The sequence below is a fragment of the Hemiscyllium ocellatum genome, chromosome 6 (genome assembly GCF_020745735.1).
Source record: "Hemiscyllium ocellatum isolate sHemOce1 chromosome 6, sHemOce1.pat.X.cur, whole genome shotgun sequence".
Taxonomy (NCBI): Eukaryota; Metazoa; Chordata; class Chondrichthyes; order Orectolobiformes; family Hemiscylliidae; genus Hemiscyllium; species Hemiscyllium ocellatum.
In genome coordinates, this window is record NC_083406.1 from 50832280 (window position 1) to 50845812 (window position 13533).

Sequence of the window (13533 nt, forward strand, 5' to 3'; positions counted from 1 at the left end):
TGATCAAATCAAAACAAAATGGGAAGTTTATTTAAACCGAATGCAGCGTTCCTATCTATTTAATGATCAAGCCCGTGCTTGACCTCTCTTAAAATCACGTTTGTCCCTTTAACAATCTGCTCCACGAACCGCGCGTTACACTTTACTGTCGCCGCCTTTTAATTTGTCATGTCGTCGCCGCGCCTTTAATGTCGGATAAGCTCCTCCCCGTTAGAGGTCGGGTCATTGCCATAGTGACGCCGCCATCATGCTCAGTAAGAAGTTGGTTCTGTCGCGAGCTCGGGCTCCTGATTTGGACACCGTCCGGAGACTGAACCTTTGGTCAGTACGCAAGCGGACAGGGGTGGTTAGGGAAGGGACGTGGGTGGGGAGTGAGACGAAGAGGTAACCTTAATCTTAACCTGTAATGTTCACCACCCTAGACAATAACTATTGTAACCAGTGAATAACCAGCAGAAAACCCAGAGGAATTTGTATGACCTCACTACAACTGGTTTAACCAGGGTTTCAAGGGCTTTTGGCCGAAACGTCGATTCTCCTGATCCTCGGATACTGCCTGACCTGCTGTGTTTTTCCAGCACCACTCAAATCTTGACTCTGATCTCCAGCATCTGCAGTCCTCACTTTCGCCTAGTTGATTTTAACTGTTACTGTCAGCCCAAGCTACTGAATTCTTGGCTAGTACCCAGGAGGCATTGTGTTGATGTAACCTTGGTCTATTCACTTCTTTTGAGCACCTTCTGTTTTCCTCACCCTTTGTCTTGACTTTAAAATTTGCCTACACCATCAGCTTGAAATGATATCTCAGTCACTGTGATTATATCCTCTATCTCATAATTCTGCATTCCTTCCACTCATTGCTCATTATCTTTCTTCAATCCCTCTGTTCTACATAAACTCACTGGGTAATTTTTGCAACTATTCTATGACCTCATTATCTCGCACAGCCTCACTGCTTATTGGCCATCTCTGATTACTGTCAACCAGTCTTCTCAGACATCCTGTTCACCCCCTCCTTTTTCTCTGTGCTGCTCCTTGGAAAAAACTCTCCAAGTTCCAACACTCAGGCTGGAATCATTTGTTTATTGCATTATTTCTGTTGCTATTGATTTGCACAACTCACTCCACCATATTTGGTACTATGGAATGTGACTTTTGTTACCCTACTTACACCCCTAGTACAACCCATGCCTTTGCTTCCTTTAGTCCAAGGGAAGTAGGCTTACTTAGGTGTGGTGTGTCATAGGTTTAGTCAATTCACAGCTAGGTTTGGCTGCACCACACAGTGCATTATTATGGTCTTCTCTGCCCATACAGCTCACTATTGCAGACTACCTTTTTCATTTGCTGCAAGTTGTATTCTGAAACTTCCTGCCCCCTTTCAGGAAGTGGATGAAATCATAGATCTGATATCTTACCATTGAAGATTAAAGCTACCTAATTAGTTCCATCTGCTATTTCTTTTTTATTCCAACCTTCACTAGTCCACTAGGGTCACACGTCGAACACGTGTGCTGGAAAAGCACAGCAGGTCAGGCAGCATCCGAGGAGTAGGAGAATCAATTTGAGTGGCATAGTGGTTAGCACTGCTGCCTCACAGCATCAGAGACCTGGGTTCAATTCCCACCTCAGGTGACTGACTGTGTGGAGTTTGCACATTCTCCTGCGTGGGTTTTCTCCGAGTGCCCCGGTTTCCTCCCACAGTCCAATAATGTGCAGGTCAGGTGAATTGGTCATGCTAAATTGCCTGTGGTGTAGGGGACTGGGTCTGGGTGGGGGCGGCTCGGTGTGGACTTGTTGGGCCGAAGGGCCTGTTTCCACACTAAGCAATCTAATCTAAAAAAATGTTTCGGGCCAGAGCCTTCATCATTCCTGCCTGAAATGTCAATTCTCCTGCTCGTCGGATGCTGCCTGACCTGCTGTGCTTTTCCAGCAACACTCACTCGACTCTGATCTCCAGCATCTGCATTTCTCACTGGGGTCCCCTGCCCTAGCCATGATTTCACAATATGCTGTACTTTGTCTAGTCTTTCTCTCACTTTCTCTGAGCAATTTTCGAACCATTCCCTGTTTACAACACAGAGGGAGGTCACTCAGCCTGTCATGTCCATGCCAGTGCTGTAGGTGTTATTTACTCAAGCCACATCCTTGCTTTCTGCCTGTCACCCTGCATGTTGTTCTTTTTATGTTGATTATCCAATTCCCTTGTGAACACTTAAATTAAATCTGTCTCCACTGTGCTCTTGGGCAGTGCATTCCAGACTACAGTCATACTCAGTGCATGGAAATGTTTCTCCTCTGTCACCATTGCTGTTTCTGATAAATTACTTTACTTTAACTCTGTTCTCTCTACTTCCATCAACGAGAATAGTTTCTCCTGATCCATGTTAGAAACACATCACAGTGATGGGCTGGGTGGTTGCAGGAGGATATAAATGGGTTGGTCAGATGGGAAAATAGTGGCAGAAGAAATTTAACGCTGATAAGTTTGAGGAGTTGCTCTTTAGAAAATAAAGCATAGTTGGTGAATGGCAGGACACACGGAAGCTCAGAGGAACAAAGGGATCTTCGGGTGTTTGACGATAGATCCCTTAAGGTGGCAGGGCAGGTTGATAATGTAGTTAAGATATATGGACACATCTTTGTCAGTTGAGGCAAACGTAAGAACGGAGAGATTACTCTGTACATATAAAAGTTTGACCATGTGCGAATCTGGTCTCCATGCTTTTGGAAGATTGGATTGCACTTTAGGGGGAAGAAATGCGTCAGAATATTGCCTGGGATGGAGCACTTTAGCCATGAAGAGAGACTGTATAATAGGCTTGGGTGAAGAGTCATCTACAGATTTCAGCATCTGCAGTACTTTGCTTCTCGATAAGTTTGGATTGTTTTTGTTGGAGCAGAGAAGATTGTAGGGGACCTGATAGAGGAGTCCAAGGTTATGAAGGGCATGGAGGGGGCAAATAGAAAGCAGCTATTCCCCTTAACCAACAACAAAGGGGCATAATTTTAAGGTGAAGGACAGGAAGTTTATGCAGGATTTGAGGAAAGGGTGTAAAGAAGTGAGGGTTCTGAATGCGCTGCCAGGGAGGGTAGATAAAGCAGTTTAAAAACTACTTGGATGAGCCCTTGAAACATTACTACGTTCAAGGCTTATGGGGCTTAGTGAGGGCAAGTGGCATTAGTTTAGATTTAGCACTTTCGGCAGTACAGACTTGATCGGCTGAAGTGTCTTTTCTGTATTGTATTATTCTATGATCCCAATAAGGTTTCTAAATTCACAGTTTGATTAATACCTCACAGAGATTAGTAGTTGTTGGGATGTGTGGAAATGAGCATACTTTTTTTTCATAAGAGATTTAAGAATAGGCTTTCGTGAATGGGAGCTATTTTAATGTAGTAAAATTATAATAGATGTTTTAAACTTAATCATCCAGTCACATAGCACAGAAGAGGCCCTTCAGTCTATCAAGTCTGCGCTGACCTATCCAACCTAATCTGACTTTCCAGCCCTTTCGCAGCCTGCCAGTGCCCTCTGTGCTCAAGAAAAGATTGCCTCCTTGATCCCTAGCAGGCCCTACCCTTCCTAAGGTTATCCTCTTTGCATATCGAATATCTTTGGTTTCTCCCTAATTTTACTTGCCAATGTTTTTTCATCCCTCTTCTTTGCTCTCCAAATTGCTTTCTTAAGTTATACCCTGCATTTACTATATTCCATTATTGATTTGCTCCCTTTTTGTACTTGCTAAAAGCCTGCCTTTCCTTATTCAGTCCTGAATATTCCTACATATCCAGGAATCAGGAATGTCTCAACATAGTGCCTGAGACACACCCGTGGAACATACTAGCTATGTCAGTATGTAGGATCTTCAAGGTCATTGAGTAGGTTACTATGAGTTGGTATGGGATTACAGAGGCTGTGGAGGTGTGTATGGAAAGTCCTGAGGGGATTTTGGGGTTGTGTGGGGAGAATAGGTTAGCATGGATGGGGCATGGGGAGGGGTGAGAACATCAAGTGTGAGAACTAGAGAGTTTGATAAGAGTCTCCTCAAAAAGAATAATACAGTAAATTTCTTGGTAGTGTAGATGAGCAGAGATCTCAGTGTGCATGTACATAGAACCCTGAAAGTTGCCAGCCAGGTTGATAGGGTTGTCAAGAAGGTATATGGTGTGTTAGCTTTTATTGAGGTCATGATGCAACTGTACAAAACTCTGGTGTGGCTACACTTGGAGTATTGCATGCAGTTCTGGTCACCGCGTTGTAGAAAGGATGTGAAAGTTTTGGAAAGGTTCAGAGGAGATTTACCATGATGTTGCTTGGTATGGAGGGAAGATTTTACAAGGAAAGATTGAGGGACTTGAAGCTGTTTTTATTAGAGCGAAGAAGGTTGAAAGGTGACTTAATTGAGACATATAAGATAATCAGAGGGTTAGATCGGGTGGATAGTGAGAGCCTTTTTCTGAGAATGGTGATGGCTAACACGAGGGAGCATAACTTTAAACTGAGGGGTGATGGATGTAGGACAAATGTCAAAGGTAGTTTCTTTACTCCGAGTAGTAAACTGCCTGCAACAGTTATCGACTCACCAACCTTACAGACATTGAAATGGTCATTAGAGAGGCATATGGACAAGAATGGAATACTATAGGTTAGATGGGCTTCAGGTTGGTTTCACAGGGAAGTGAGGGCCGAAGGGCCTGTTATGTTTTATGTTCTAATAGGATTCAAAGGTATTTATTGGCTTTTATAGGAATTACATTCACATTTCTTACCCATGATTGATTAGTGTTTGGTATCATACTTCAGATCCATAGCCAGAATTAACGTGTTCCAGGTTTTACATTAATAGGTTAATGTGTGATCAGGCTTTGTCAGATTCTAACTCACTTCCTAAATCTTACACTTATGATTTATCTTACACTCCATAGATTTCAATGATATCTCATCTGATTACTCCCGTAACTTAAATTCTGGCCCTACCTTACCGTACCTCAACTGTTGATTTAATTTGAGGTCCAGAAGTTGACACTTGCTTCATGCAAATGCGTCCTTGGTGTTTGTTTTGCAGGTGATGGTTGAGATAAGCATTTGACTTGCAGCTGAATGCTTCTGTCTGTTAACCTCAAATTCCTATTGAATGTTTTAATGCAATTAAAATGGATATTCTCAGCCTTTGAACAGAAACTTGATGGAGAAATGTCAATATATGAACTTTATTAACTCCTTTCAAACAAAAGAGCTGAGATCGAGAAGATATAGAGAATTTAAACCCAAATTTTGGGCTAAAAGAAAACTATCAAGAAATATTGGATTGAGAGAAAGGAAAGATAAGAGGGAAAATATTCAATTTAAATTTTGATGTTTTTAAGACTACCAACAATTCGCAACCTGACTGGATGTGATACTTACTGTGAGTGAGAGATTGATATGAGGGCTGATCTTATTGAAATGTCAGACTTTGAAGGGTTTGACAAGGCGGATGTTGAGAGGGTGATTCCCCTCATGACAGAATCTACAAAAATGGGGCACAGTTTCAAAATATATGATCTCCCATTTTAGATGGTAGTAAATAAGAATTTTGTCTCATTGGTGGTTTGTTAGTTTTGGAATTCTCTTTCCCAGAGAGCAGGGGCAGCTAGGTCACTGAATATATTCAAGTCTGAGTTAGAGACTTGACCCATAAAGAGGCGATGTCATTGAGATCAGGAAAGAAAGTTAAATTAAAGCCACAATCAGATCAGCTATGACCTTATTGAATGGCTGAGCAGGCTCAAGGGTCCCATGTGTACAATAGGCGTCAGTGATCAGTAATCATTTTAAATAATGATACAACAACTGCTGCATGGAATTGACTTTATTCGATTGAATTATTTAGAATATGCCGTAAATACAAAGACTTGTACTTATGAAGCATGTTCATAACCATTCAATACCACTATGGTAGTGTGAGGAATGATAAAGATTGCCTAAGTGAAAGAACATAGAGCATATCTTGATGTTACAAGGAATTAAGGGCTATGGGGAGAATGCTGGTAAGTGGAGTTGAAATGCCCATCAGCCATGATTGAATGGCAGAGTAGACTCGATGGGCCGAATGGCCTTACTTCCACTCCTATGTCTTATGGTCTTATAGAAAAGTACAGCACAGAACAGGCCCTTTGGCCCATGATGTTGTGCTGAGACTTAATCCAAATGTAAGCTATAATAACTTAACCTACACACCCCTCAATCACTGCTATCCACTTGCATGTCCAACAGTCGCTTAAATGTCCCTAATGACTCTGCTTCTATCACCACAGCTGGCAACGCATTCCATGCATTCACAACTCTCTGCATACAGAACCTACCTCTGATGTCTCCTTTATAACTTCCTCCTAATATCTTCAAATAATGACTTCTTGTACCAGTCAATCCTGTCCTGGGGAAAAGTCTCTGGCTATTGACTCTATCTATTCCTCTCATTATTTTGTACACCTCGATCAGGTCTCCTCTCTTCCTCCTTCTCTCCGGAGAGAAAAGTCCAAACTTATTCAACCTTTCTTCGAGGCAAGCCCTCCAGTCCAGGCAGCATCCTGGTAAACCTTCTTTGCATCCTCTCCAAAGCCCCTGCATTTTTCCTATAGTAGGGCAACTAGAGCTGGACACAATATTCCAAATGTGGTCTCACCAGAGACTTGTAGAGCTGCAGCAAAGCCTCGCGGCTCTTAAACTCAATCCCCCGAGCTTTCTTAACAACCCTATCCACTTGGGTGGCAACTTTGAGGGATCTGTGTACTTGCACATCCAGATCCTTCTGTTTCTCCACACTGCCAAGAATTCTGTCTTTAATCCTATATTCAGCATTTGAGTTCGACCTTCCAAACTGCATAACTTCGCATTTATCCAGGTTGAACCCCATCTGCCATTTCTCAGCCCAACTCTGCATCCTTTCTGTGTCGCGTTGCAGCCTGCAGTAGCCCTCTATATTATCGACGACACCTTCAACCTTTGTGTCATCTGCAAATTTACTAACCCACCCCTCAACCTTCTCATCCATGTCATTTATAAAAACTACAAAGAGCAGATGCCCAAGAACAGAGCCCTGCGGGACCCCACTCAATACACGAGGTGTCATTTTGGTGAGGCAGAATACTTTCCATCTACAACCACTCTCTACCTTCTGTCAACCAGCCAATTCTGAATCCAGATAGCCAAATCTTCCTTTATCCCTTACTTCCTGACTTTATGAATTAGCCGACCATGGGGAACCGTATCAAATGCCTTGCTGAAGTCCGTATACACCACATCCACTGCTCAACTGTCATCAACCTGTCTTAACACCTCAAAGAACTGGAAAGAAAAAGGAATTGGAAATTAAATGTTTGGCCAACAGCTTTTACTCAAAATAATGCTAAACGTGCAATTCTCCTTTCTTTGGTAGCCTCTAAGGAGATTACATGGACTGGAACTGTTTACCCAGCTCTAGGTTTGGAGGACAGTTCAATTAGAATATAGAACATAGAGCTGTACAGCACAGGAACAGGTACACGATGTTGTGTTGAACATGATGCCAAATGAAACTACTCCCTTCTGCCTGCCCTTAGTCCATATCCCTCCATTCTTGTGCTTATCTAAAATTCCCTTAAATGTCCTTATTGTATCTGCCTCCACCACTACCCCAGCAGTGTGTTCTAGACTCCTACCTCGCTGTGTTTTTAAAAAAAACACCTGTCCCTCCTATTTCCTTTGAACTTTTCCCCCTCTTATCTTAAATACATGCTCCCTGATATTAGACATTTCAACTCTGGGGGGAGTGAATCTGACTGTCAACTCTATCTATGCATCTCATAATTTTATGAACTTCTGTCAGGTCTCCTCTCAGCCAGTTGTATGTAATCAGAATTTATTACATTGTTTCATAGGATACTGATGTTGATAATTGCTAGGGTTTACTTTCTGTGGCGAGTTTGACAAGCAAGTAATGCATAAATGCAGTAACTCCTTGAATCTTCTGGAATTTGGGCATGAGGTGTCATTTTGGTGAGACGAGTGGAAGAGAAACATACAACGTCCAGCAACTTCATAGACCTTTTATAGTTCCCTCTCACTGGAGTATTTGCAAATTATTGATAGTGAGCATTGTCTACATACTCAGTCTTACGTCATTTGCAGACTTGGGTAGGAGTGAAAGGAACGGGGTGGTTATTATGGAGCACTTTAACTTCCCGAACATTGAGTGGAAATCTTGTAGCTCTCGTATGTCGGATGGATTAGTTTTTGTCCAATGTGTACAGGAGGGTTTCCTGACACAGTACGTTGAAGGACCGACAAGAGGGGAGGCCACACTGGATCTGGTGCTTGGTAATGAACCAGGCCAGGTTTTTGATTTAGTTGTAGGTGAGCACTTTGGAGAGAGTGACCATAATTCAGTTAAGTTTAGTTTAGCGATGGAAAGGGATAGGGATATGCCATGGGTCAAGAGTTATCGATGGTGTAAGGGCAATCATAATGCGATTAAACTTTGTGAAAAGATTTGTAGCTCGGGTGTTCGTTGTTGTGGTTCTGTTCGCCGATCTGGGAATTTGTGTTGCAGACATTTTGTCCCCTGTCTAGGTGACATCCTCAGTGCTTGGGAGCCTCCTGTGAAGTGATTCTGTGATCTTTCCTCCGGCATTTGTAGTGGTTTGAATCTGTAGCTTCTGGTTGTCAGTTCCAGCTGTCCGTTGCAGTGGCCGGTATATTGGGTCCAGATCGATGTGGTTATTGATTGAATCTGTGGATGAGTGCCATGCCGCTAGGAATTCCATGGCAGTTCTCTGTTTGGCTTGTCCTATAATAGTAGTGTTGTCCCAGTCGAACTCATGTTGCTTGTCATCTGCGTGTGTGACTACTAAGGATAGCTAGTAGTGTCGTTTCGTGGCTAGTTGGTATTCATGGATGCAGATCGTTAGCTGTCCTCCTGTTTGTCCTATGTGGTGTTTTGTGCAGTCCTTGCATGGGATTTTGATTCCTGAAGAAGGGCTCATGCCCAAAGTGTCGACTCTCCTGCTCCTTGGATGCTGCCTGACCTGCTGCGCTTTTCCAGCAACACATTTTCAGCTCTGATCTCCAGCATCTGCAGTCCTCACTTTCTCCTATTTTGTACACTACATTGGTTTTGCTCATGCTAGGTATCGAGCCCTTCGTTCTGGTGAGTTGTTGTCTGAGAGTGGCTGTTGGTTTGTGTGCTGTTATGAGTCCTAGTGGTCACGGTAGTCTGGCTTTCAGTTCGGAAATGCTCTTGATGTATGGTAGTGTGGCTAGTCCTTTGGGTTGTGGCACATCCTCGTTCCGTTGTCTTTCCCTAAGCATCTGTCGATGAAATTGCGCGGGTATCCGTTTTTGGCAAATACATTGTATATTCGCCAAAAAGCGGAAGAAGAACACCTATACAATATATTGTGGTTCTGGAACTCAATCCCTCTACCAATGAAACCTAACACACCGTATGCATTCTTAACAGCATATTCACCTGGGTGGTGACTTTCAGTGATCTATGCACATGGACTCCAAGATCCCTCTGCACATCCATACTACCAAGAATCTTTCCATTGACCCAATACTCTGCCATCCTGTTATTCTTCCCAAAGTGCATCACCTCACATTTAGCTGCATTGAACTCCATTTGCCACCTCTCAGCCCAATTCTGCAACCTGTGACATTCTTCTAAATTGTCCACTACTCCACCGACTTTAGTGTCATCAGCAAATTTACTAATCCATCCACCTATGCCTGCGTCTAAGTCATTTATAAAAATGACAAACAGCAGTGGTCCCAAAACAAATCCTTGTGAAACACCACTAGTAACTGGACTCCAGACTGAATATTTTCCATTAATGACCACTCGCTCCCTTCTTCCAGAAAGCCAGTTTCTAATCCAAACTGCTAAATCACCCTCGATTCCATGCCTCTGCGTTTTCTCCATCAGCCTACCATGTGGAACCTTATCAAAGGCTTTGCTGAAGTCCAAGTATACCACGTCAACTGCCCTACCCTCATCTATATGCTTGGTCACCTTCTCAAAAAACTCTTTGTGAGACATGACCTGCCCTTGACGAAACCATGTTGACTATCTAAAATCAAATTTTTGCTTGCTAGATGATTATAAATCTTATAATCCTTTCCAAAACCTTTCCTACAACAGAAGTAAGGCTCACTGGTGTATAATTACCTGGGTCATCTCTGCTGCCCTTCTTAAACAAGGGCACTGCATTTGCAATCCTCCAGTCCTCAGGTACTAAACCTGTAGACAATAACAACTCAAATATCAAAGCCAAAGTCTCTGCTATCTACTCCCTAGCTTCCCAGAGAATCCTCAGATAAATCCCATCTGGCCCAGGGGACTTGTGTACTTCCACTCCTTCTAGAATTGATAACACCTGTGCATAACTAACCTCGATCCTTTCTCGTCTAATATCTTGTACCTCATTCTTCTCCTCTACAATATTTTCCTTTTCCTGAGTGAACACCGATGAGAAATGTTCACTTAGCACCACTCCGATCTCTACAGGGTCCACACTCAACTTCCCACTTCTGTCTTTCACTGGCCCTATTCCTACCTTAATCATCCTTTTATTCCTCACATACCTATAGAAAGCTTTATTCTATTTGCTAAAGACTGCTCGGGTCCGTTTGGAGGTGGACCCCACCACCAGGGATATATTTTCCCTCCCTCCCCTATCAGCATTCCGAAAATGCTGTGACTCCCTCGTCAGGACCACCCCCCCCCCCCCCCTCCAAAACCCAACCTCCACTCCCGGCACCTTCCTCTGCAACCGCAAGAAATGCTAAACTTGTGCCCACACCTCCCCCTTACTTCCCTCCAAGGATCCTTCCATATCCACCACAAACTCACCTGCACCTTCACACACATCATTTACTGCATCCACTGCACCCAATGTGGCCTCCTCTGTGTTGGGGAGACAGGCCGCCTACTTGCGGAACGTTTTAGAGAACACCTCTGGGACACCTGGACCAACCAAACCAACCACCTCGTGGCTCAACACTTCAACTCCTCCTCCCACTCCACCAAGGACATGCAGGTCCTTGGACTCCTCCATCGCCAGACCATAGCAACACGACGGCTGGAGGAAGAGCACCTTATCTTCCGCCAAGGAACCCGACAGCCACAAGGGATGAACCTAGATTTCTCCAGCTTCCTCATTTCCCCTCCCCCTCCTTGTCTCAGTCCCAACCCTCGAACTCAACACCACCTTCCTAACCTGCAATCTTCTTCCTGACCTCTCCTCCCCCACCCCCATTCCGGCCTATCACCCTCCCCTTAACCACCTTTCACCTATTGCATTTCCGTTGCCCCTCCCCCAAGTCCCTCCACCCTACCTTTTATCTTAGCCTGCTTGGCACACTTTCCTCATTCCTGAAGAAGGACTCATGCGCAAACGTCGATTCTCCTGATCCTTTGATTCTGTCTGACCTGCTGCGTTTTTCCAGCAACACATTTTCAGCTCAGGTCTGGACGGAAAGTCTTATGAGGAAAGGCTGGAAGATTTGGGTCTTTTCTCATTGAAAAGAAGAAGGCTAAGGGGGGATTTGATCGAGACACACAAGATGATCAGAGGATTAGATAGGGTAGACAGAGAAAGACTCTTTCCTAGGATGATGACATCAGCTTGTATGAGAGGGCATAACTACAAATTGAGGGGTGATAGATTTAAGACTGATGTCAGAGGCAAGTTCTTTACACTGAGAGTGGTAATGGCGTGGAATGCCCTACCTTCTAATGTAGTCAACTCAGCCACATTAGGGAGATTTAAATAATCCTTAGATAAGCACATGTATGGTTTGGGATAGTGTAGGGGGACGAGCTGAGAATAGTTCACATGTTGGCGTAACATCGAGGGCCGAAGGACCTGTTCTGCGCTATGTTCTATAAGATCAGCAATTCCAGAAAAAGAAAGTAGAATGATACAAATGACTCTCTCAACAAGTCTGTGTTGCGTGTTTGATTCTTTAATAAACTTTCAGTAGTTTCGAAAACATTTCAACAGTTTTTCTGTTATCAAGCTCAAGAATCTCTCTGTTAACCCTCGGTATTTAACTAAGAAGAGATACTCAGATTCTTATCTTGTTTGTGCAATCTGGTTGAAAAGTGGTTAAAAAGACTGCATGGTGCCCTCCTCAGCATGTTCCTTCCCTTAGTAGAGACTGACATCAGTGTCAAAGAGTGTGGTGCTGGAAAAGCATAGCTGTTCAGGCAGCATCCAAGGTGCAGGAGAGTCGACCTTTCAAGCATAAGCTCGCCATCATTCCTGATGAAGGGCTTATCCTCAAAATGTTGATTCTGCTGTTTCTTGGATGCTGCCTGACCCTCTGTGCTTTTCCAGCACCACACTCTTTGACACTGATCTCCAAGAGACTGACATCAGTTCTTCAGACCCATTCAAGTGTGGGTAAGTTCTCTCTTTCTTCAGTTAAAATGGAAGTGAACACGTGATCCAAAATGGACCCAAATAGGGATAAAGTTTAGAATTCCTTCAGCAATATGAGACCACAGGGTTAGATTAGATTAGATTAGATTACTTACAGTGTGGAAACAGGCCCTTCGGCCCAACAAGTCCACACCGACCCGCCGAAGCGAAACCCACCCATACCCCTACATTTACCCCTTACCTAACACTACGGGCAATTTAGCATGGCCAATTCACCTGACCCGCACATCTTTGGACAGTGGGAGGAAACCGGAGCACCCGGAGGAAACCCACGCAGACACGGGGAGAACGTGCAAACTCCACACAGTCAGTCGCCTGAGTCGGGAATTGAACCCGGGTCTCAAGCGCTGTGAGGCAGCAGTGCTAACCACTGTGCCACCGATAATTTGGCCCATTGTGTCTTCTCTGCCATTCGATCACCTTTTCTCTGTAACCCTTGATCCTCTTACCAATCAAGAACCTATTTATCTCTGTCTAAATACACTCAATGACTTTGCCTCCTCTCTGTGGTAATGAAGACTTATCAGCTTCTGACTGAAGAAATTCTTCCTCATCTTGGTTCTAAACCCTTCCGCCCTATCCTTCTAAACTCCACAGAGTAGATCTGGAGTCCTCAAGCACCCCTCATATGACAAGCTCTTCATCCCCAGGATCATTCTTGTAAACCTGCTCTGGACCTTTTACAAGGCCAGTACATCCTTTCTTAGATATAAAACCGCTTGCAATATTCCAAATGCAGTCTGACGGAAGCCTTCTACAGCCTCAACAGTACATTTCTGCTGTTGTGTTCTAACCTTCTTGCATTGCATTTGCCTACCTAGCTGCCAACTGATACTGCACATAAACTTTAAGCTAATCCTAAACAAAATCCCTTTGTGTGTCAGATTTCCAAAGCCTTTTCCCATTTAGAAAATAGTCTATATCACTCTTCTTCCAAAGTACATAACCTCACACTTTCCCACATTTCTTTGCCCACTCTCCTTGCCTGGCCATGTCCTTTCTGCAGCCTCTCCATTTACTCAATACTACCTGCTCCTCTACCTATCTTTATGTGATCTGCAAACA

General features: G+C 43.8%; 1 protein-coding gene across 2 annotated transcripts in view; it reads left to right on the forward strand.

Moving 5' to 3' along the window:
- Nucleotides 1–229: 229 nt before the first annotated feature.
- Nucleotides 230–13533, forward strand: part of cfap410 (cilia and flagella associated protein 410) — a 68498-nt gene continuing 55194 nt past the window's right edge. Inside the window, exon 1 of one of the 2 annotated variants that reach the window (XM_060826559.1) lies at nucleotides 230–321. In XM_060826559.1, coding sequence (XP_060682542.1) covers nucleotides 248–321 — 74 coding nt within the window. In that variant the 5' untranslated portion in view covers nucleotides 230–247. The remainder of the gene's footprint in view (nucleotides 322–13533) is intronic. The other variant, XM_060826560.1, reaches the window with a different exon arrangement.